This window comes from Mandrillus leucophaeus, unplaced genomic scaffold (genome assembly GCF_000951045.1).
Source record: "Mandrillus leucophaeus isolate KB7577 unplaced genomic scaffold, Mleu.le_1.0 Scaffold389, whole genome shotgun sequence".
Classification (NCBI taxonomy): domain Eukaryota; kingdom Metazoa; phylum Chordata; class Mammalia; order Primates; family Cercopithecidae; genus Mandrillus; species Mandrillus leucophaeus.
In genome coordinates, this window is record NW_012104131.1 from 2,181,255 (window position 1) to 2,207,224 (window position 25,970).

Here is a 25,970-nt window from a genome sequence, read left to right on the forward strand (position 1 = left end):
CACCCTCCTACCGCCCGCAAGAAATTGGAAAAAAAATATTATCCGGTGAAAACTGTTGCTCTGAAGGATATATTTGTAAAGATATCTTTAAGAGAGGAGGCATGATTCACTCTGCTATGATTAAAAATATTTGCTACTTAAAGAAAGGAAGTGTCCTTAAAAAAGTGAATCAATCAGCCTGGTAGGATTAAGGGGGAAACGAAAGGAGAACAATAGAGGCAAGCGTTAGTATTTTCCAAGGGAGACAGAACTTTAGTAGCAGCACTGAAAGCATTTTCTTCCCAAAGGCCAGGCCACCTCATCGTGCAGGGGCTACACTGAACTACCTAACACATGCTCTTAAACATTCCACATCATTCGATTAGGTCAGCTGTCTTGGGTTCCACACTCAGCAAGAAACCTTCTGATTCCAATTTGTTTTCCCCTAAATCTGCTTGAAGAAAAGAACGTGCTGGCTACATCCCTACAATTATCTCAGTCCATATGAAAGTAATGTATCTCATTGTAAATAAATAGATTGGAGGCCAGACATGATGGCCCACACCTGTAATCCTAGGGCTTTGAGAGGCCAAGGCAGGAGGATTGCTTGAGGTCAGGAGTTCGAGGCTGCAGTGAGCTATGATTGTGCCACTGCACTCTAGCCTGGGTGACAGATCAAGGTCCTATCTAAATAAATAAATAGGTTGGCATTCTTATTTTATATACCAGGTTTTCAAGTTTGGTTAATGTGAGTCTGCCACTGAAAAACAGAATTGTCCTCTGTTGTTGACAAAGTCAATTTTATTGCCTCCGTAGCTGAGAGCCAGACTTAGACCCTAATTTATTCAATGTGGCTGTGAACCATCTTGCGAGACATCTAGACAGTCTTTACTGTTGGCTGCACTGCTTTCGTTTATGAAGTATCCATAAAGATGAAGATTGAGGTGCTATTAAACAAGGAAGTAATTTGTCATTCTTAGCATAGAAGGAGTAATGGAAGAAGCTAATAGAAGAGGTTTTAGAATTTAAAAATATGTTATGAAGCTGTGTTAATTATATGGAAAAATACAGGTAAAAGGCATTTAAAAACTTTAAAGTATTATGTAACTCTTTGCCACCATTAATTAGTGATGCATTTTGAATACCTAATTTAATTAAATGAGTAACATCACAATGTATTTTAATGGCACTGAATTTGACCAGGGTACTATTAATAACAGTGACAGTGATAATCATAACTAACCTTTCTTGTGCTCATACTGTGTCAAACACTGCTGAGTGCTTTAACTCATTTACTATTTAGTGAACCAGTGAGGCAGGTCCTATTGTTAGCTTCAGTTTGTAAATGAGGAAGTGAAGCACAGAGAGGTGAACTAACTTGCCCAAGACCACACTCCTTAAGTGGTGAATCCAGGATCTGAGCCCAGGCATTCGTCTCCAGAGCCAGAGCTCTTAACCACTAAGTGAAATGATATACTATGCTTATTAATATAATAAAATAAAAGAGAATATTAAAAAATTGGTTGCATCAGTTTTTGAGTTATCTGATTGATGTGGTCGTAATCATTGAGATGTAAATCTTATTCTTGCCAGAAAGTAGTAAAACTTTTAGTAAACTTACAAGATATGCGTTTACCTGGGAAAAAGCAGAAAGTAACATTCCAGAGTACAAAATAGCTGGTTTAACATACTTCCAGCTGTAGCAATGATGATCAGTATGATGTCAGTAGCAATAAGAAGTATTAATTTTTTAAGTCACATCATTACTTATCATTACTTGGAAACATACCTTTAGAACTGGTACAATTTATCCCTCCCCTATTCATCTGTCATTTTCTCAAGTAATTTTCAGTTTAGGTATATCTCTTCAAAACATCAGAGCCCCATCATTTCAAACTTTTTCTTGCAATTCTTTCACTATACAGGACATTAGTATTTTACTCTGCATTTCTCAGAACTCAGGGTTCTCCTTGTGTCAGGTATTGTTCCCGAGAAATAAACTGGGATTGTAGTCTTAAGGCCTGCTCTGTTTTAGAACTTATACATTCAACGAAGATGCTCTTAGCATGTCAGCTTTAATTCCGCTAGTACTACAAAGGCTAATCTTGCAGGAGGAGCAAAGGGTTCCATGTTTAAAGGGATAATTTATTGCTATTCACTCTGTTTTTGGAGATAGTTCAAAATGAAACCCTCTCCTAATGTTGCAAGCAGAAATTGCTTTTTCAGGGAAATTGTTTCAAAAGAGCATGAGTGCCTGCACCTTAAATTATGGTGAGCTTTTTCAAGTTACTGCTGTTGTTGAAAGCCTAAATGGATCTTGACTGTTCAACTTGTAATATTAAATAATCTAATCTTGTGACTCCAAGGCAACCCTTTAATGCTTCTGTGTTTCAGCAACAGTCTTTCCGAGGTCCACTGTCCCTTACACACAATCCTGCTGCTGGTAAAGAATAGTTTGCTTGCCCGCTTCATAAAACTATTCACATTTGTAGAGTGCATTTTCTGGAATATTGTTAGTTAAGTAATGGTTGGCTCTATGGTCTTAAATACAAAAGGGCAATGAACAGAGAAACTGTATAGTTTCTGAAAAAAAAAATGGTTAGTTAAATAATGGTTGGCTCAATGGTCTTAAATACAAAGGGATAATGAACAGAAAAACTGTTCAGTTTCTGGAAAATTGTTAGTTAAGTAATGGTTGGCACCATGGTCTTAAATACAAAAGAGCAATGAACAGAGAAATTGTTTTCCCTCCCCTTTATACTGACAATATAAATATTTTTGTCTACCTATTTAAACAAAGCATGTTGTCAGTGAACATAAATGTATGGCATATAGCTCCTCGTTAAAGGACAGAAACATATTATTAAGTCAATGGATATACAGAATACAGGTCTTAAAGGTAAATTGTACCTTTAAGGTAAACCCACATTTTATTAAAACAAGTGTTTATTTGCAAACCAGGCTATTAAATACTGTGAAAAAATGGAGAAAAAGTAGATTACAAGCTCTTTATGCTCAATGGTTTATAACAATTTCTAACCTAGTTCTCACTGGAATGAACAGTATGTGTAAATTGCTACTTGAGTATAATTACAAGCAACATGTAAAAGAGTGCAAATTAATATACTAAGACTTACTGGTAAAGAGAAACAATTAGGGAGTGATCAGGAGGTAGTGTGATTTATTTGGAAAGACATGATTAAGGAGGTGACTGATAGCTGAGAAAATTCCCAGAGAGAAGGGATTTTCAACCTTGATTGCATATTAGAATCGCCTCAGGAAATTTTTAAAAATACCCAAGTCTGCGCCCATCTCTCAGAAATTTTCATTCAATTGGCAATTTTAAAATCTCTACAGGACAGCCTAATATTCAGGCAGGATTAAGAACCTCTGACATAATAGGGGGCCGTTGTAGGTGGAAGTATATTGTAAGGTGTGTTATGGAGACATTTACCTGAAATGAAGGGAGTTTGCATTAAATGACCTTTTAGTTGCCATCTTCTTCTAGGAGTCTATGACATTCATATTCAGAGCCATAGGGAGAGTTTCATTGGTTGTGAGTGAGGTTGACAACTGAATTGAATTGGCCATAGCAAAGATGACTCTAGTGGAAAAAAGTAAAAGATGATTCTATAGAAACATGGTAGGTAATCACTTGTAGCACAGCTAGTGCTAAGTGGATGATTGTAGCTCTCAGATCATAGAATTTTAATTGTGGAACGCCCTTTGAAATGGTGCATTTCAGACTAAATTTCAATGCATCCTTCCCTCCTCAGTATTAGCTGAGAAGTTGATCACTTCTCACACATCTATAGTCAGCAAAACCAGGTTATTCAACCTGTTTGAACATTTTAAATCTACAGGGACAATCAGAAGCCATCATAAACTTTGAAGTTAAAAGATTTGATGTAATTAAAATATTTATAAAAGATTATTTTAGTAGCAATGTGTACAGAGTAATCTGAAAACTTACCAAAGCTGAAGACAGATGGTAAGCTTTAAATAGAATTGGAATCTGTAAAGCTACATTACAATTCCATAAAAAAATTTGTGTAGAATTGTCAGTTAGTATCAGCAAGTTGGAATCTTAGAGACAGATTAGATAATAGTAAATAGTATCCTTATTTGTAACTATATGTTAATTTAAACATCTAACATGTTTGTAGTTATGATATATCAACTGGTTTAAACAAACAAGTTTGAACAAATTCTATTTTGTAAAAAGTTCTTCATGTATGTAAGCTCTTTAAATAAGTCCATGTCTAATTTAGTAATTTCTTTCTCGTATTTTCTTTTTCAGACTTTTATAGTAATGAATAAAGGAAAGGCAATTTTCCGATTCAGTGCCACCTCTGCCTTGTATATTTTAACTCCACTAAACCCTGTCAGGAAAATTGCTATCAAGATTTTGGTACATTCATATCCTTTTAATGTGAATTGCCTAAATGCTATTTCTAATAGTTGATTTTAAAGAAAATGGCATTTATATTTTTGAGTATTTGTAAAATTTCTTTGAGATTAATGGTAACATTGTTAGTTTAATTCATTTGTTTGCACTGGTTTTCCACTATTTATAACAAGAGTATTATAGAATGACTACAGCATTACAGAAGAAAATGTGTAACCAACCATGACAGTGAATGTGTAAATGAAATATATTATATAGTAGGAAAAAGAGCAAATCTCCTTACACCTTTATCAGCTTCAATGAGATCATGTATAACCATTGCTAAAGATTAGATTATGGTTAGTTCTACTATTTGTATTACAAAGTGTTCAAACTTTATGCCTTCATTGTTTCTATATCTTCAGCACCTGGATTTATCCTTCTTTCGGTCCTTCCTTCCTTCTCCCCTTCCTTCATTCTTCCTTTTTCCCTTCCATCTTATTCCCTTCTTTTTTTTCAGTAAATATTTATTAAACTCATACTATGTGCTCATGTACCTGGTTGAGAATATATATCAAAAAGTCGAACTTAAAACTATTTACAATGTTAGTCAAAAAGTATATGTAAAAGGGCAGAATAGGTGTGGATTTCAAGAAAATTCTCAAGTGACGATAAAATAGAATGGTGATTTTCTGAGGCAGTGTTCAAGAATGGGCATTTTGTACAGGCAGATTCAAAGCAGGCTTCTATATAAACTTAAAGACTGATTCACCTAGAGACAGGGCAAATGAGACGGATAACCTTTTGAGGTATGAATTCTCTCATTCTGTGGCTTGATGTTGGAAAGTATTTATATTCTAAAATAAAAGATTTATCTCAAAATAATCATAAACTTTCTTACAGGGAAGTCGGGACTTAGAAACCAAGAGAACGTACTACAGCTAATTCTCAGAAGGGCGTCAGAATAGTGCTGTCTGTTTAGGTATAATGTGAACTAGACACAGGAGTATAGCCAGGTGCTCTGCTGGGTTCCCCCACAATCTAAAGTATAAACAAAAAGCTAGAAAATAACATTACCTTATCAGGACAAAATTGGATCTCCCTCTTTTGTGCTATAAATCGTAAAGGAGTAAGTTACATCACTACAAACCTACTATTTATGGTAGAATTCTCAATCAATGTAATCTTTGATTATACTGGGCTCTACATTCTCACAATTTTTACATTGCATTCGTTAACGTTTTATAAGTCAATGGTGATGAATGTATCTGAAGTACATCTTTTACACTTATGGCGTACTATAAACTCACTAAGGGATGATGAGTTATTCTTCCAGGGCAATTTCACACAACTGATTGGAATGCAAAATAATTTGCATTTACTTCAAACAGAGATCATTTTTCTATTAAATTCAGTTTTGCGAGTATGTTATATAAAATGAAAAAGAGAGTGCACCAAGGACATATCACAGGCTTTGAAGTGTCTTATTATTTTATAATTGTTTTAAACAAATAATATTAATTTCACAGTTTTTGCATCGATAAATTTTTTGTGTGTTTTGGATCATTTATAAATGGCCATGGTAACCTACTAACATTTATTCCTTAACTATAATCTACTTTATTCAGCATGCTTATCATGTGCACTATTTTGACCAACTGCGTATTTATGACCTTGAGTAACCCTCCTGACTGGACAAAGAATGTAGAGTAAGTAGGAATAACTTATTGGAATGAGAAATGCACACTCAAATTCTCTAGCAGTCTCCTTGTGGGTATAGTCTGACTTATGGTTTCCATTTCTGTCTAAGAAAAAGTTATTTTCATAATATGAAAGAAGATAAGGGAAGTTCTTTGGGGGAGTTATTCTTCTTTGAGGTAAGTATTTTTCCAACAAACTCATGACAATATCTGTTAAAGAGAGGTTATAAATTAGTATACACTTTCTGGTTAACTAAATCAATCATCTAGCCTAAAATTAAGTCTCAATCATTGTTAATCATTTGAGATAAAATACTATGATCATTTGAGTAATTTGATAAATTAAATTATTTTATTCTAGTATGTAGTTATTATTGTTATATTCGAATAGAGTAGAATAGATTTAGGTTTTTAGCTCTAAATTAAGTAGATGTCTTAATTATACATCTAAGATGTCTAAACTATATTTAGGTATGTAAGTTATTTATACACAACATGTGTGCTGAAACAGCTTAGATGTGTTCTGTAAAAGAAAGAAAATGTCTTCCATAAAACTGTGCTCATAAAATAACAGGGCTTAGGGAAACATGATTGGGGGAGACTGAAACTTATGGAACTTTGTAACTAGAATACAACATAGAAACAATAATAATCCCAATAAAAAGACACTTGCCCAGTTGAGTCTCATCTGATGTTTGTACCTAAAATCAGAGCCATTGAGTTCTTTGCGGTCTCAGATCCTGAGCCTCATCCTTTCTCCCTTGAAATAGAGACTGGGGATATTTGTATGATTTCATCAAAATAAAATGCTTCATTCTGTATTTTCATACATGGAGAAAGTTCTAAGCACATTAATTGTTCAGGATGTTAAACCAGGCCCTTGCTACACTAAAAGAAAACGATTCTGTGGATTTTCTGTATTAGTATCCAGATCTTTTTATTATTATTATTGCAAGGGATTTTCCATTTAAGTGTGAGGAAAAAAATGCTCTTCATTGTTTCAAAACATCAGTATGCTGGGAAAAATTGTGCATGAACTAATACAATTTCTGCATCGTAACATTATTTCATTTTCTTATTTTTCAGTCACAGATGAGGTTATTTGCATCAAAGAAACATACTTTCTAGTGAAACAAAGTGGTTGGATTATATAGGCTATTTATATATAGTATAATACAATATTCAGGTATCTGGTTAAGTAAAAATATAATATGTTCTTTTTATTGTTATATTTTTAAAAGCAATGTACAGAGACAATATAGTGTAACAAATACTGCCGCTTTTAGTTCTGTTTTTATAGATTTCTCTGAGGATTTACTGTACCACTCTAAACCATTATTTATCAGTAATTTAACATGCTATTTTTTAAAAACAAGTAGCTTGAAAATGCTCCCTAAGAATTATTGTAATAGAGAATCCAGCCCTTATATTGAGGAAGACCATTTAACTTAGAACTCTCATTTGCTATACATGATTTTGGAATTAACAAAATGGACAGTCCTATGTAAGACTATTCTGTAGGTGGTTTTCACAGCAGAAATTATTGAAGCATTTAAACATGTATCAATTTCATTTATTTGTATAACATTATTAAAGGATAGTTGAAGAAGGTAGTTGGAGTTTGTGACCAGCCTGGACAACATGGTGAAACCCCATCTCTACTCAAAATACAAAAAATGAGCCAGACGTGGTGGCACACACCTGTAGTCCCAGTTACTCAGGAGGCTGAGACAGGAGAATCACTTGAACCCAGGAGGTGGAGGTTGCAGTGAGCCAAGATCGCACCACTGCACTCCAGCCTGGATGACAGAGTGAGACTGTGTTTCAAAAAAAAAAAAAAAAAAAGGCAATTGAATATATAGACATCTCTTTCTAAAGAAACAGTAATAACTTAGAGATGATTATACCCATTATGAAGGCAGTCTTAGCTTTAGAAAGTTTTTGATTTGCATCATTCAGCTGGAAAACTTTGCACAGGTTTTCTGATCAATTATCTTCAGTAGCTTGAAAGCAAGCCAGCAGGAAAACAGCAAAGTAGTAGTGGTTACTACCCCAAACCCTGGGTTCAGTGAAAGAGAAGATAACTTAGTTCTGAGATGAAAACTGAAGTCACTGATATTTGACACAGTCCCTGTACAAAGATATGGCGTACACAAAATGACTTGAGAACCATATTATATAGTGAGGGGAGTGTTATGTAAGACAAGGCACTTCTATAGACTGCATTTTATTTAATTTCATTTAAACTGAATTTTATTTAAATCAATATATCTAAAATATGAAAATTCAACAATTAAAATTAGCCAAATTTCAAGGTTCTAAGACACCAAAGTTACAGCAACAAAAACCTGTGACATAGGCAGCACTGAAGGCTTGATTATGAACCTAGTGTGGGCTTAGCCAAGAAAGATAAAGGCCCCCTGACTCCCACTTACCTGCGCAACCTAGTTACTAATAAGCATTTTTGAATACGCATTCTGTGTAGAACTCTGTCTCAGTAGGCTCTAGCACTCTCTTCCATAGACAGCCATGAACACTTCCCATACATTCCAAATGTACCCACATATTTTCTTAATTTTCCAAAATCAAGAACAAAAGTAGGGACTTTAATCTTATTCCTAGTAACTCTATAGATAACAAAGAATTGCCTCAGCATAAACCACAGGGTACTAACCACTAATATAATAAACAGAATATACATATGCAGTGTTTCTAGGTCTTTAAAAGGCCAGCTATCTCTACAAACAGAAATATCATGGTGATTATGTGTGTTACACAATGATCCAAACTACAACACAGCAAACATAAGCTTGCTATTGTAAAATATATCTCTTCCTAATAGTCAGCTACTTCATAATAAGTAAAGATAGCAATTATTACTTACGAGATCAATTGAGTTTTGGGGGAGAAAAGGAAGGGAATGTACTTAAGAAAACTAGACTTGGAGATATCTGCACAAATTATCCTTGATATCTTTGTTCCTTCATATGAAAGAAATTTGTACAGAAAACATTTCAAAAATAATGACCCTAATGTTTTTCATATATAAAATACTGGTAGGCTGGAAACTCTAATGAATTTAATATGAGTAAATCAAATCTTTGTGGCTTGGGTGAAGTGCTGTGAAAAATAAACTTAAATTGTGCTTTTAAAGAACACAATGTTGAAAAACAAGTACTCTCAACTATTTTTGGGAAAAAATAGAAAACAGCAATAACTTATATTGTCAAGACTCAAAGAAAAGAGGGCCAGAAATACATGACATTAAACAGCAAATAGAAAAGTCTTCCACCATTTTGGAGGCTGAAAATTGAATTTCAGCAAGGTTTGAATGATTTAGCCCAATTGCATAGAGATAGTAGCTGATGCAAGGTTAGATTTAAGAATTTTGTTTATCCGTATATTTTGGTATTTGCGCAAACACACACATATAGAATACTGGTGAACTGAAACATTTCTTGTGATAATATATACACATACACACATACATATATCTATACAACACACTCATGCACGTGCACACACACACACACACACACACACACAGGGTGGGAGGGAGGAAGGGAAGGAGAGAGATAAATGGGGGGCAGTTTATAACTCTGCATGATTCTTACAAATTAAAAAAAGAAGTATATTTTCTATAGTAGACATGTAAAATAGCCCTCAAAATGAGTCTACTCATTAAGAAATTTAAATAAAATATTTTATTATTTAAGTAACTAAATCCAAGCTATGTTGCCTCTAAAGTTGTACTGTCCAATGAGGAAGGCACTAACCACATGTGGCTATGGTACCTTGAAATTTGGCTAATCTTAATTGTTGAATTTTCATATTTTAGATATATTGGTTTAAATAAAATGCAGTATAAAAAATAAGTTTACTTACTTCTTCTCATCTTTTCACTTGCTACTGGGAATTTGAATATTACATTTGTGACTTGCATTACATTTCTATCAGACACTGCTGCACTAGAAGGTGAAACTCGATGATTATCCATAAGATACATGAAACTATTATTCTAAAACCCAAATAGTTAAATGCAATTAGATTCTTAGAGAATATATTTTCTCTTCAGTTTAACTCTTTGCTCAGACTTATAAGTCTAATTAAATGAATAGATTATTTGATAAATAGAAGTAAGGAACAATATATTAATGAATTGAAAAACCATGAAAGGATAGGATTTGCTATGATTGAAAATATTTATTTTAACAGTTCAAACAAAATCCAATTTTGGCTTGGATGTTTTTCCCAGGTACACATTCACTGGAATCTATACCTTTGAGTCACTTATAAAAATCTTGGCAAGAGGGTTTTGCTTAGAAGATTTTACGTTTCTTCGTGATCCATGGAACTGGCTGGATTTCAGTGTCATTGTGATGGCGTGAGTAATTTTGAAAATTTGATAAATGCAAAGGAATGAAAATAGTCATAGCACAAACAAGGTTGTTGTGTTATATATTAAATGTAGAGCTTTCTTGTTAGTCAAGTTAATTATATGGATTTGTATTTTAAGAATACATATTAGAATACATATTGCAATGTAAATATATCCAGCAAATGATCAATAAATAGGATTATCTTCATGTCATATAGTCTTTCTCTTCATAAAAATGAAGTTATTCATTGACTACAATTTAATAGCAACAACTGTACTTTGATTAGTTTTGCAAACAAATGTGTTCATATTAGTGAAAATTACATTGAAATAAAGCAACACAATTTTGTTTCTTAAAAGCAACTTTCAGCATATGGCACCCTGAGGCCTGTAACAACTCCATTTGTTAAACTCACAGGGCTCTATGTTCCAAACCCAGCATTAAGTCCTTATTTAGTATAAAATTTGCCAAAACTATCAGTAACTCTGATTTAATTCTGCAGGTATGTAACAGAATTTGTAAGCCTAGGCAATGTTTCAGCCCTTCGAACTTTCAGAGTCTTGAGAGCTCTGAAAACTATTTCTGTAATTCCAGGTAAGAAGAAGCTGGTGTAAGGTAGTAGGCCCCTTATATCTCCAACTTTTCTTGTGTGTTATTGTGTTTGTGTGTGAACTCCCCTATTACAGATATGTGACAGAGTTTGTGGACCTGGGCAATGTCTCAGCGTTGAGAACATTCAGAGTTCTCCGAGCATTGAAAACAATTTCAGTCATTCCAGGTGAGAGCTAGGTTAAACACCGAGGCTGACTTTAATTATTAAATTTGAAATCAATTTATAATGACTTATAGCATTAGCCTTGTTGCTTATTATTATGGTTCATCTCATTCAATAATGCCAATTGATGTTTTGATGTCAGTTTAGCTCCTAAAATTTTATAAATTACATCTTATTTATAAAGTCAGCCTTTGAGTTTAACAGAAAATTGCATGAGATGTCTTCAAAAAAATGCTAATTTTGGCCTCTTGCTCTCTCTCTCTCTTTTTCACTACCATGGCTTTACTAACTGATTTGGATTTTACCATTCACTGCAGATGTAGTTCAAAAATGGATCTCCTTTTACAAAGGAGAAAAGATTATTATTGAAGAGCATGCATATGGCATGAGACTTACGTTATCTTAAAATTCTTTTCTCCTCTAAATTACTACTGCTTGGAAGCTAGAGTAAAGAATGCATTGGTGGAAAATAGCTTCATGAAACACAAAATCTGAAATGAAAAATAACTCCAAGTTTTTTTGTACGTTTGTTGAGCATGTAAAACGACACAAACAAAACTTCCTGACTAGATATTTAAACCTTCATATTGAATTTCCAGCAAGCACACTGTTCATGCATAAAATCTGCTGTTCATCTATTTCCCAAATCATCAGGCTATCCATACAGCTTTGGTGTCTAAATAGTCAAGCAACCATTTATGGGGGAAAGAGAATGTGTGTGACTATTGAGAAATCATGGCTTCTGGCACTCTTCCTCAGGTGACCTGTAGTTCTCTCTCTTCAGGTTTAAAGACCATTGTGGGGGCCCTGATCCAGTCGGTGAAGAAGCTTTCTGACGTCATGATCCTGACTGTGTTCTGTCTGAGCGTGTTTGCTCTCATTGGGCTGCAGCTGTTCATGGGCAACCTGAGGAATAAATGTTTGCAGTGGCCCCCAAGCGATTCTGCTTTTGAAACCAACACCACTTCCTACTTTAATGGCACAATGGATTCAAATAGAACATTTGTTAATGTAACAACGAGCACATTTAACTGGAAGGATTACATTGGAGATGACAGTAAGAAGTATTGCCACATTATATTAACCTTAGTGTTGCTGAATGAGTTTTCAACTATAAATAGTTGAGACTGTGGGTGTACAGCCACCTTTAGTCTGAGATAGTCAAATTCTGATGTATTCCTAATGTGAATAGGATTAATATGAAATAAAATGTTTTTGGTTTTGTGTTAACAGGTCACTTTTATGTTTTGGATGGACAAAAAGACCCTTTACTCTGTGGAAATGGCTCAGATGCAGGGTAAGAAACGTAATATAGTTTTTAAGATACAGAACTGTTTGCGAAAAAAAAAAGTAAGTAGGAAAACATCTACATGGTTATATGTGTAGCCTTACCATGTATAATATGATAAAGAGTGGTGCTGCCCACCTAGGAAGTGCCTTGTCTGCCTTACTGGATTGCCACTGGTCCAAACTCACAGCCATTAAAAGTCGCCCCTTTGTGAAGACTTTTCCCCAGAATTTCACAGTTAAGATGCTCTTAAACTGATGCTCCAATGTGTGAAGGCCCAGAGTCTGTCTTTGCTGTGCATCCATCAGAGCTGTTACGAAACACAGGAAGGAACACAAGATGGGTCCCTTTTTATTGGTGTACATATGTATCAATGGGATGAGTTTTGTTGTGACTGGAAAAGATCCAGACTATAATGTGGTCTTCAGGGTGCAAGCACACTTAGGGAAGTGCTTTGAAATATTTAGTATTCTTGAAAGAGCATGAATTTCTGTATACGAAGAAGCCAAGGGTGCATGTGTGCCAAAGGCATGTCCAAGTTTGAGTAGACATAATGAATAGTTATTTTAGGCCACATTTTACAATAAGAGATGTTGTAATATCTTAGTCATGCTGTTAGTCTCTAACCCTTAAATATTTTCCTAAGAGTATTGTAAGTTAATTTTAAATCAAAATAGGGAATTTTTTAAGAGCCGAGAGATAGCAATACTAAGTGACTCTTAGGACATGGAACTTAAATATATTTTGAGTCATCCTTTAAAAATGGAAACTGGTGTAGCCATAAAAATCTAAGAGAGTTAATGAAAATATATACAAGTCATATAAATAGAGCTTTGGGGAATATTTTTTTCTTGGCAGTTTTCCTAACCTTTATTATGTGAATGTAATGAGTAAGAGCATAGGTTCTACAGTTCATGTATACCTGGATTCAAATCCTAACTCCACCATTTGTAAGCTCTTTGACCTTGGAAAAGTGCCCTAAGCACTCTGTACCTTAGTTACTCATTGATAAAATGGAGAGAGTAATATTCTGTCCCTTTAACAGTTGTGATGATTATTATGCAATACACATAAAGTATTTGAACTAGCACATAGCCAATTGTAAGAATTTATTGTATGTACCAGCCTAAGCAACAAAGCAAGACCCTAGCTCTAAAAAAAAAAAAAAAAAAAAGAAAGAAAGAAAGAAAGAAAAGAAGAAGAAAAGAAAAACCTAGCCAGGCATTGTCATGCACACGTGTAGTCCTAACTTCTCAGGGGGCTAAAGTAGGAGGATTGCTTGAGCCCAGGAATTCCAAGCCACTATGAGCTATGATCAGGCCACTGCACTCCAGCCTAGGTGACAGGCTGTCTCTGAAAAACGGCCGGGAGTGGTGGCTCACACCTGTAATCCCAGCACTTTGCGAGGCAGAGGCAGGGGGATTACTTGAGGCCAGGAGATCTAGACCAGCCTGGCCAACATGGCAAAACCCTGTCTCTCCTACAAAACACAAAAATTAGCTGGGTGTGGTGGTGCACACCTGTAATCTCAGCTACTTTGGAGGATGAGGCAAAATAATCTCTTAAACGTGAAAGATGGAGGTAGCAGTGAGCTGAGATGGCACCACTGCACTCCAGCTTGGATGACAAAGTGAGACCCTGCCTCAAAAAAAATTTTTTTTAATAAATAAAAACAAAATAACACACTCTCTCTCTTAAAAAAAAAGAATTTATTGCCTATTGACTATTATTTATGATGATGATGATTAACATAAAAGCCCAGATAAAATTTTGGATAAATTTGGTTAATGCATACTTTATTCCTATTAAACCATAATAATCTATTCCCTTTAATGAATACCTATTATGGCTTAAGTAATTCACATCAGCAGTCCCCAGCCTTTTTGGCACCAGGGACTATTTTGTGGAAGACAATTTTTCCACGGACCAAGGGTGGTGGTGGGAACGATTTCAGGATGATTCAAGCATGTTACATTTATTGTGTACTTTATTTCTATTATTAGTATATTGTAATATATAATGAAATAATTCTACAACTCACCATAATGTAGAATCAGTGGGAGCCTGATCTCAAATGATTCACCTGCCTCGGCCTCCCGAAGTGCTGGGATTATAGGCATGAGCCACTGCGCCTGGCCATTGGTGATGAGTTTTAAATACAAAATCATTTTGTATTTAAGTGGCACATTCCATTAAAGAAATAAATGATTTGTATTTTATTAAAAGTAAAAGCCTCTGTTCTACAAAGACATTCTTAAGAGAATGAAAAGACAAACCACCAACTGGGAGACAATATTTGCAAAGCACATATCTAATATAAAAAAAATGACTGGGGCCAGGTGCAGTAGCTCATGCCTGTAATTCAGCACTTTGGGAAGCTGAGGGGGGAGATCATTTGAGCCCAAGAGTTTGAGACTGGCCTGGGAAGCATAGGGAGTTTCTACAAAAAACAAAAAAATTAGCCAGGCATGGTGTAGTGTACCTGTGGTACCAGCTACTCAGGAGGCTGAAGCAGAAGGATTACTTGAGCCTAGGAGGTCGAGGCTGCAGTGAGCCAGGATCAGACCACTGCACTAGAGCCTAGGCAACAGAATTGTACCCTGTCTCAAAACAAAACAAAACAAAACAAAACAAAACAATGAACCAGTGTCCAGAATATCTAAAGAACTCTTAAAACTCAACAATAAGAAAACAAATGACCCAATTTAAAACTGGCAAAAGATCTGAACAGATACCCTACACGAGTATATAGTACAGGTGGCTATTAAGGAGGTAAAAAGGCGCTCAACATTATTTGTCATTAGAAAATATTGCAAACTAAAACAAAAATGAGTTACCACTGTACATCTGTTAGAATAACTGAAAAATGTATCTGGCGATACCAATGTCTGATGAGGATGCAGAAGAACAGGAACTCTTGCTTATTGCGGATGGGAATGCAAAACTAGACAACCGCCTTGGAAGACAGTTTGGCAGTTTCTTACAAAATAAACATAGTCTTACCATATGATCCAACAGCTGCACTACTAGGTATTTAGCTGACCAATTTGAAAACGTATGTCTTCACAAAAAACCTGCATGTGAATATTTATAGCAGTTGTATTCATAATGACCCCAAACCAGAAGCAACCAAGATGTCCTTCAAGAGTTGTATAGATAAATAAATTGTTATGCCCATACAATAAAATATTATTTAGTAATTAAAAAGAAATGAGCTATCAAGATACAAACAGGTATTAATGAATGTTAAATGCATATTTCTAAGTGAGAAAAAGCCAATCTGAAAAAGCTACATACTGTATGATTTCAATTATCTGACATTCTAGAAAACACAAAACAATAGAGATGATAAGAAAATAGTGCTTGCCAGGGGTTCATGGTGAGAAATTATCTAGGTAAAGCAAAGGGGATTTTTTTTAGGGTGAGAACGTGTTCTCTAAGATTCTGTAATGGTGAATGTGAAACATAATGCATTTGTTAAAACTCATAGACCTTTATAACACAAAGAGTGAATCTTAATGTATACAAATTAAAAGAAATCTTTTGTGAAGTTTGGGGATCCCAGGAAGAAATAGAGTATGTGACAAAAATATATAAATGTATTGCAAAATATGAAACAACCTCACTGAAGGTGGTGGGGTAATAACATGCTAACCTAACTAACTTTGGAAATGAGTGGAGTCTGTAAAACTGAAGGTAAAAGGAACAATACTCTAGTTGATAAAGTTGTTTCCAATGGTAGTATAGATTAACAGTCCTGAAACCACTGTGCATGTGTACCAGTATTGAGCAATTATAAACATATATATCTCCTTGTTCTGTCAGCTGAGATGGCCTAGAAGCAATGACACCCCAGTAGCAACAAACACAGCTAGCACCCAGATCTTGGTTTCTAATACCATTTTCCAATTAAAAAAAACAAAAAACAAAAAAAAAACCAAAAAAAACTAGTGCTCCTTGGAGAAATGGTTGATTCTAGCACTGGGGAAGAAATTATAAAAGATGAGCCTGGAGCATCTGATAGTGCTTAAAAGTAAGAAAGTGTTAAAAGATAAACAAACAATGCAACCCACAACCATGGGATATGTCAAACTGTTACAGGTGTCAACTGAAAGAGCTTCCAATGGCCAAAGATGAAGCAATTTGAACATGTAAATAAATGAAATATCATTGAATTTAATCCAAAATATAAAACGAATCTGCATGACTACACGTTAATTGCAATGATTGAATAATCAAACAAATTATGAATAATGGACAAATATCCTGTGCAGAATAATTTCAAATAATTTTTGTATATACTTAAGATCATAACTGAAGGTTCCTTAAATGTGGTCTGTGCACAGTGACTTTATTTCAGAGAGTACATATGGAAAAGGAAGAAAACACTACCTCAAGATAGGTGGTGAAAGTTAACATCAACAGTGATAAGTCATAGTGATAAGTATGTACCCTTGGCATGATGTGATGTGATGATAGTGACGTTTTACCTCTGTAGTCTTCCACCCACAAATCCATAACCTAAATATAATCATGAGACAAACATTAGACAAATCCCAATTGAAGGGCATTCTACAAAGTATCTGACTAGTAATCCTCAAAACTGTTGTGGTCATCAAAAACAAGGGGAGTCTGAGAGATTGTCACAGCCAAGAGGAGCCTTAAAAGACATAACCACTAAATGGAATGTGTATCCTGAATGAGATCCTGGAACGAAAAAAGGACATTAAGAAAAAAACTGAGAGTCGGGCGCGGTGGCTCATGCCTGTAATCCCAGCACTTTGGGAGGCCAAGGCGGTTGGTCACGAGGTCAGGAGATTGAGACCATCCTGGCTAACACTGTGAAACCCCGTCTCTATTAAAAATGCAAAAATTAGCCGCGCATGGTGGCGGGTGCCTGTAGTCCCAGCTACTCGGGAGGCTGAGGCAGGAGAATGGCGTGAACCCAGGAGGCGGAGCTTGCAGTGAGCCGAGATCATGCCCCTACACTCCAGCCTGGGTGACAGAGAGAGACTCTGTCTCAAAAAAAAAAGAAAAAAAAACTGAGGAAATCTGAATAAAATAGTAACTTTAGGTAATAATAATGTATTAAGGCTGAGTGCGGTGGCTCGCACCTGTAATCCCAGTACTTCAGGAGGCCAAGGTGGGAGACTGCTTGAGCCCAGAAGTTTGAGACCAGCCTGGGCAGCATAGCAAGATCCCGTCTCAATTAAATAATAACAATGTATCAATATTGAAAATGGCATGGAATGTATGAGGCCTGTACTATCTTCATACTTTTTCTGTAAATACAAAATTGTTATAAATATTAACTTTATTTTAGAAAATTCTATAAAACCAGCTATTGAAATGGTTAATTGATTCCCCACTCTTTGGCTTTTTTCTGGCTTTTAATTTTTAACTATTGTTTCTTGCCACTTTGTAAAGAGTAGAAATATGGTGATGTCAGAGCCAAAAGGGTGTGGTTGCTAGCTCTCTGCCATTCTGAATGTCTGTAAATATTTCTTTGCATCTAAATTTTCTGTTGGTCTTCCTAGTGAATGTCGTCTGGTAAGTTTCATGGTGAGCAATCACCTAAAGTGTTCTGGAAATGAAAGCAAGATAATTCGTCACAGATAGCAACTTTGGGTTTTGAAAATTCCTATAAGTCAAATCAATTGAAATTGCTATAATTTCTATACTGACCCTACCTCCATTTATCTCTCTTATAGCCAGTGTCCAGAAGGATATATCTGCGTGAAGGCTGGTCGAAACCCCAACTATGGCTACACAAGCTTTGACACTTTTAGCTGGGCTTTCCTGTCTCTATTTCGACTCATGACTCAAGACTACTGGGAGAATCTTTACCAGTTGGTAATGTCCAAATGAGCATACATAACATTTACTTTTATAGACATATATGAAATGAAAAGCATAGGCTGGGTGTGGTGGCTCATGCCTGTAATCCCAGCACTTTGGGAGGTAGAGGCGGATGGATCACTTGAGTCCAGGAATTTAAGACCAGCCTGAACAACATGGCAAAACCCCATCTCTACCAAAATACAAAAATTAGCCCGGCATGGTGGTGCGCACCTGTAGTCCCAGCGACATGGGAGGCTGAGGTGGGAGGATCACCCAGGCCCAGGAGGTGGAGGTTGCAATGAGTCGAGATCATATCACTGCACTCCAGCCTGGATGACAGAGTAAGACCCCATCTCAAAAAAAGAAAAGGAAAGGGAAAAGGAAAGGAAAGGGACCTGCTTATAACACTCTGGAATACAGAGAAGGGTCCAGTATAAAGCAAGTGTGCCTGGAATCCTAATTGCTCATTGAGTCAGTACCTATATATGTACACTGAGAACTTTTTTCATGTGAAAGGCATTCTGCTAGGAACTATGGGGATGCAAATAATGTTCATGACTCTGAGGAATTGATAATGCAGTTGTGGGTATATAAACAACACGTTAAAATATTTTTAAAATCAATGATGTTGATGTGAAAATTTCAAATGAAAGCTCTAGCTATTAACTGAGACTAGAAGAGGAGGGGAGCAAAAGTCATCTATCGATAGTATGGAGAACAGACTGCAATGCAAATGGAATCCCAAAGAAAGGATTTAAAGGTTCAGTGCTCTCACTTGTCATATTATTGCTCTGCATATGAACTCTAATAAAAGCATTATAGTGGGGTTCACATATATATCCACTATATATGAATTTAAAATGTATTTATATCAAACGAGACTGCAGGCAAGCCTCAAATAATCTGATTCTTAATTTTGTGTGTTGAGCATATCAATACCAAAAAACTCTTGGTGAAAAGAAACTGGATACTAAAAAGCGAATTAGTCTGCTGACTATCTAACTGTGGTCACCAGATATTTATTTGGGGACATTATACTAAAATACTGATGGAATTATCCCCCATTTCTCCTAGACATTACGTGCTGCTGGGAAAACATACATGATATTTTTTGTCCTCGTCATTTTCTTGGGCTCATTTTATTTGGTGAATTTGATCCTGGCTGTGGTGGCCATGGCCTATGAGGAACAGAATCAGGCCACACTGGAAGAAGCAGAACAAAAAGAGGCTGAATTTCAGCAGATGCTCGAACAGCTTAAAAAGCAACAGGAAGAAGCTCAGGTACTGAGTGATAAAAGCAAAGATTTATCATCATTATTATTATTAGTTTCTAAGTAGAAATAGTGTTATACTCTAGAGGATAGATTCGTACTGCCTTTTCATTTCATATACAAGCATTGTCATTAGAAAAAGAAAAATATTCACATATGGACTTGTTTCTGAAGTTAGGGTTGAATAAACTTTTTAGACACTGTATATAAAGAAATCAGCCAGTGGGTAGAAAATACATTAGGGATAAGGTTTACTATGGAATTGTCTCATGGAACCTAAGAGGGGAATTTAATTTTTTATTTAATTTTGAAAAGAAATAAAACTGATATTTCCAATTATTAGTGATTCACCCTTAATTATGACATTTGAGATTTTGTTCTGAAGTTAATTGATTTTAAAGGTTGACAAGAAAACTATATATACCTATGATTAACAATTCTTTGGGATTTCTGTAACAAAAAATTTAAAAAAGGTGTTTGCTATAGCCCACATCAGGATATCAGGAAGGTGTCTAAAATTAGATGCCAACTTGAGACTTTTATCAATATTAAAGTCTGTGTGAGCTAGGGGTATAGTGAATGGGGTATTAATGTGTTGAGGAGAAGAGATGGAAACATAGTACTGTATTAAAAGACAGAAAAAAAAATCCATATACTGAAAGGTGAAGACTCTTGCAAAGATATAGTAAAAACCCTATTCATGCCAGTTAGAATTATAATTTCTCAATATTTTTGCCAACATTTGCTATGGCCAGTCTTTGTAATTTTAGCCATTCTAATAAGTATCTCATTGCTGTTTTGATTTTCATTTTCCTAATTACTAATGATAAGCATCTTTTTCTGTTCTTATTTTCCATCTGTATAGCTTCTTTTATGAAGCGGTTGTTCAAATGTTTAATCCCCTCCTTTTTTTAGTTAGGTTGTTTGATTTCATATTATTGAGTTTTGAGTGTTCTTTGACTCTTTGGGATATAAGTCCTTTCACATATATGCTTCTCAAATATTTAAAGTGCAGTTTATCCAGCATACTATTTCTTAGCTTTTTTGTTTAAATCATTCTTTTGGATCGAAGAAACTTTTGCCAAGTCAACACCACAAGTATTTTCTTCTAAATTTTCTTCTAAAGTTATGTTTATGCTTTAAATTTAGGTCAATAACCCATTTTAAATTAACTTTTGTATAACATATGGGTGATATGTTGAGATTGACTTTTTAAAAATATGAGTATCTAATTATTCCAACTGCATATAAACAAAGCATTCATTCTCCACTGCATTGCCTTTGAACTTCTGTCAATTATTAGTTGTCCATAGGTGAGTGTGTCTATTTCTGAACTCTATTCTGTTCAGTTGATTTATTTGTCATTTTTATACCAACACCACACTCTCGTAATTACTGTACCTTTTATGATGAGCCTTGAAATAAGATAGTGTAGGTCCCCAACTTTTTGTTCTTTTTTTTTTTTCAAAGCTGTTTTTTGGCTGTTTTATGTCCTTTGTAGTTCTCTATGAGTTTTAAACCCCATTTGTCAATTGCAATTTTAATGATTTCTATTGTTGTCTTCAAGTCAATTATCTTTTCTTTTGCACATTTAATCTGCCGGTAATTTTATCCAGTATATTTGTCATCTGAAACATTGTAGTTTTCATCTGTACAAGCTTGATCTGGGTCTTTTTTATATTTCATATATCTCTAATTAATATTGTGAGCATACACAATACAGTTACAACAACTGTTGAAGTTTCCTGTCTGCTAATTTGAACATCTGTGTCAGTTCTTGGTCAGTTTTGATTAATTTTTCTCTTTATTATGGGTCATATATTTCTGCAGTTTTCTGTTTCTGACAATCTTCAATTGAATTCCAGACAGTGTCAATCTGGGATATAGTTACGTCGTTTATGCACAGTTTGATCCTTTTGTATCTTTAAACCTTTGAAAATAGACAGGACCAGAATACTATTTATTCTGAGACTAATTATTCCTCACTAATGAATCAAGACCCTTCCTAATACTCTACCCAATGCCCATTTAAAACGAAGTGTTTGCCAGTATAGGAACAGACACGGTTCTGGCACAGTGTGATTGCTGGGTGGTGTTCCCTCTAATCCTCGGCCTCAGGTAGTTTTCTAAGACACATGCTTGGTGAATAATCTTCTCAGTACTCAAGGTGAACCTGAGATCCCTAGAATTCTCTCTCTGCTCAACTGTCGCCTCTGTGGTACCCTGTTCTGTGAACTATATAGCCACTCTGACTTTCCTAGATTCAGCTTCATCTTGACTTTCCTAGATTCAGCTTCATCTCATCCATTCATGGAGTCTGCAGAGGTACTTCCTCTCTACATCATAGTCTGGAAGTTCCAGACCATAAGCTAAGAAAAGCATAGAGCTAGCTTGCTTGCTTTTGTGTTTTCCAATATCTTAAAACATTCTGATCTGATGTCCAGTGTCTTCAAAACCACTGTAACATGTATTTTGTCTGTTTTATTGGTTGCTTCAGAAGAGAGTAAATCTGGTCTCTGTTACTCCATTTTGGCCAGAAGCAGAAATCCAATTTTGTTTTCATGCACTGACTTTTTTGAGGATTTTTTTTTTCAGATGAATGGCTCCACATATTTGAAGTGTTCTTTGGATGACAGTATATACTAGAAATTGGTATATTCAAAATTTAAGTTTTTAACAATTCTGAGTTACTTTGAAGATACACAACAAATAGCATTAGGTCCTTTCTCAAGGCATTTTTTTGGTGAAATGGAGATACAGCAATGAATCATTTAGTGAATTACTGAGCTCAACCATAGACTTAGCTTTGGGTGAACATGCTGGCTTGGCCACTTTCATCTTACCATTGGGTACAAAGTAGTAATGTGGATATACCTTATTGATTTTATATAGAAAACTCTAAACAAATTTGGTGAAACTTGAAAATATTTAAAAATATACTTCATACTTGCCAGAAAGTTCTACATTTGAATTATTGAAGAGTTTTATTCTATATCGCTATAAATAAAACACATTTATAAGATAATAAAATAAAATAGCTATTTACAGGGCAAATACTTTATTTCATGGTTTTAAATAAATGTTATAGGAAATAATATTCATAAATTGCTTATGATTGTATTTTAAAGCACTGGGTTTTTCTATTATTATTAATAAAAGCAGACAAATTAATGTGCTTGAAAATGCTACACAGATAATACAGTACGGAAATGAGTTATTCTAAAATTCAGCCATTTTAGGGTAAAATATGGCATCAGTTAAAAGAGTATAGTCTTTTTGAACTTAGAAATAAACATGCGCTATGTCTAGTAGAAGTTTAAAGAACCTATGATTATGATGAGTTCGGCTAAAAAACATCAGTTCTATTAACCCTAGTAGTCAGTTACTGAATTTTAGTGACAAAAACATCACAATTTGATTCAGCTATAGCTTCATACCTACAAAATTTAAATTTATCCAAGGTAAAGTATAGTACTGATTGAAGTAGCACAGTGCCAAATCCATTTTGGTTCCTTATTGACAACACAGGTAATGATGACCAGTAAATTATCAATGTTGAACCCGAGAGGAAATTGTAGGCAAAGAGAGAGAATTAGTGCACCTATGAGATCATTTATGCTGCAGTGTAGCTTAAGTCTCACTAACCACCTATGAGTCTTCAAAACTTACTATCTAGCCAATGACTTCATGAAGGCTAGCATCACTTCCATCTTTCTTTATTATTGGTTGAGGGGCACCTAGGGCTAGTCATTGTGTAGGCATGAGAAAATAACGTGGAGAAACACAAACCCTGCAAAGAAATCAATGTTTTGTCCTAGTTCATTCTAACTGTGTTTGGCATTTAAATTGTGATATTTAAGTGTTTAATGTTGCCCAGCTTGGTATATCCCATAGCAGTCTATATATAGGAAAAAATTTGGGAGTAAGCTCTAGAACAAAATTCAAAATAGTAGCTCTTAAGAAATCTAATATAATTGGAGTAGAACAGAAATAGGTATAATGTCTTGTAGCTTTGAATGGGATTTTAACTGGATTACATGTGTAAAATGAATGAAGTATTAGTTATGTGATTATATTTTTATGGACACACAGATACAGTGAGTTACAGAGCCTATTTTGAATCACACAAAAATGTTATAAGAAAATGTTATTTCCTGAGTAAATACTAAGTGAAATTTCTTATTTGTTAAAAGAGGAATTCAGTAAGTTGGCTGTGAAAGTAACACTATTATTCTAATACGCAGGACATTGGTAGAATCACAGAGTTGGGTATAAACAGGTACACAGACATGAGAGATGACAGGAAACATCTGCCTTTGAGGGAATTGGCAAATCACTGGAAGTGGAACAAGTGACAAATTTGAGTTGATGAGTGACACAGAAAATGTGTCAGAGGTTACCTTTGTTGCCTTAGAAATCTGTTTTGGTTTTGAAATATTTGAACTGTTACCCAGAATACATAGGGAAATAACATCTTATGCAAAACAAAGTTTGGGGCCAGGTGCGGTGGCTCACACCTGTAATCCCAGCACTTTGGGAGGCTGAGGTGGGTGGGTCACTTGAGGCCAGGAGTTTGAGATCAGCCTGGCCAACCTGGTGAAACCCTGTCTCTACTAAAAATACAAAAATTAGCCAGGCATGGTGGCTCATGCCTGTAATCCTAGCTGTTCAGGAGGCTGTGGCAGGAGAATTGCTTGAACCCGAGAAATGGAGGTTGCAGTGAGCCAAGATTGCGCCATTGCACTTCAGCCTGGGCAACAGAGTGAGACCTCATCTAAAAATATATATATATATATGGAAGTGATTTAAATGAATGTAAGTTTTAGGATTATGGTGAGGGACTATGACCACCACTTCTTTTGTTTCCAGGGACAAACAAGTCAATAAATGACTAACACTGCGTGTTGTGTGTTTGTGTCTATATAAAATGGAAAAGAGAATTAAGGACTTTATTTGGATAAGAAGGGGTATGTGTGTATATATATATTCACTGTTTCAGCAAATGGTGTATATTAGGTACATCATATGTATCAATCACTATGTAACTATATTTAACTTGCTACAGATAAGTGATTCATTTATTTACTTTATTTTGCATATACAGTCAGAGTTATAAAATGTACTTAATATTTCTCATTTTATGTCATGAATTATATTAAAAGTGATACCGATGATCAATAATTTGATTAAAAACCTGTCTATGTGACTATATAAAATTTTATAAATATCTAAATTCTGAATTAGTGTTTCATTTAAATGCTGGGCATTATCTTATATCAAGTCTTATATCTGAGTTTCCATTATGAATATAGTGCTTAATATAAATAAATATCTGCTACATTTTGTGTGTTGCTTGGTCAAACACATAAATTTAAAATCATGTTTAGTACTAAGTTTTCCTCCCTGAGATCATTGTAATCCTAGAGAATTTGCAGCATAGTAATTTTAGATTTAAAATCTTTTTTAAAATTTTAGTTAACATAAAGTTTAAAACTGAAAACTACTTAGCAGGGTTTGCTTCTTCTTAAGAAAGATGAAACATAAAGCACAAAGTGATGTCACAGTATTATAAATAGGTTTTATCTCCATTTCTTCCTAAAATATGTTGTTATACAGACTGTTATGCCAGTCTTTTATGATGTCTTGAAAAGTCAAGGCTAAGTATGTCTTGTTCTTCCCCCACCCCCACACCAGTGTCTGAGAAAATTGATAGCAAAATACATTTTTAAATCTTTATTCACCAATTATTTACTGAGCCCTATTTATGTCAGGTGACATACCAGTCGCTGAGCATACAGTGATACAATTTCTATCCAGCTTATAGTTGGTGGGAAAGATAAACAATATAGTAGGTAAGTTAGAGTTGTTTGTATTTAGTGATGACACATGTAAAAAGCTTAACTGATATTGTCATAATTTAATAGTTTCCACTTCTGTGGTTACATTTTCAAATAGTTATATGCTTAATGAGAACTCGGCTTTGATGCTCACCATATTGTTTCATATCCTCTGTATGTCACTGTTAGATCATTTCCAGTCTAAAAATACTATTTTCCATGTTTCACCTCAGAGCTGACTGTGTTTCATTAGTAGGTATAGAAATTCAAAGTGCTTAAGAATACTTAGTGCTGCAATATGGAAAGAAAATATTTGAAGCAGTTCTCATAATCCTTTGAATGAATTTGTGTGTTGCTATGTTAATCTTTTGTTGTTATTTATAATATTAAACGATTTATGAACATTTAAAATTTTTAAAGTGATACATAATAAATTTTCTGGGAGTAAGATGACCACAGAGATGTGAACTACAGTCCTAAATGTAATTCAAACGAAGGAAGAGGATAAACTAG

At 34.8% G+C, this 25,970-nt stretch overlaps 1 protein-coding gene across 1 annotated transcript in view; it reads left to right on the forward strand.

The window, feature by feature from the left end:
* SCN3A (sodium channel, voltage gated, type III alpha subunit) overlaps positions 1–25,970 on the forward strand; it is a 95,954-nt gene that overhangs the window by 11,748 nt on the left and 58,236 nt on the right. The window contains exons 4-11 of the mRNA XM_011990994.1: positions 4,280–4,398; positions 5,986–6,075; positions 10,322–10,450; positions 11,132–11,223; positions 12,005–12,277; positions 12,454–12,517; positions 18,220–18,361; positions 19,424–19,630. Coding sequence (XP_011846384.1) covers positions 4,280–4,398; positions 5,986–6,075; positions 10,322–10,450; positions 11,132–11,223; positions 12,005–12,277; positions 12,454–12,517; positions 18,220–18,361; positions 19,424–19,630 — 1,116 coding nt within the window. The remainder of the gene's footprint in view (positions 1–4,279; positions 4,399–5,985; positions 6,076–10,321; positions 10,451–11,131; positions 11,224–12,004; positions 12,278–12,453; positions 12,518–18,219; positions 18,362–19,423; positions 19,631–25,970) is intronic.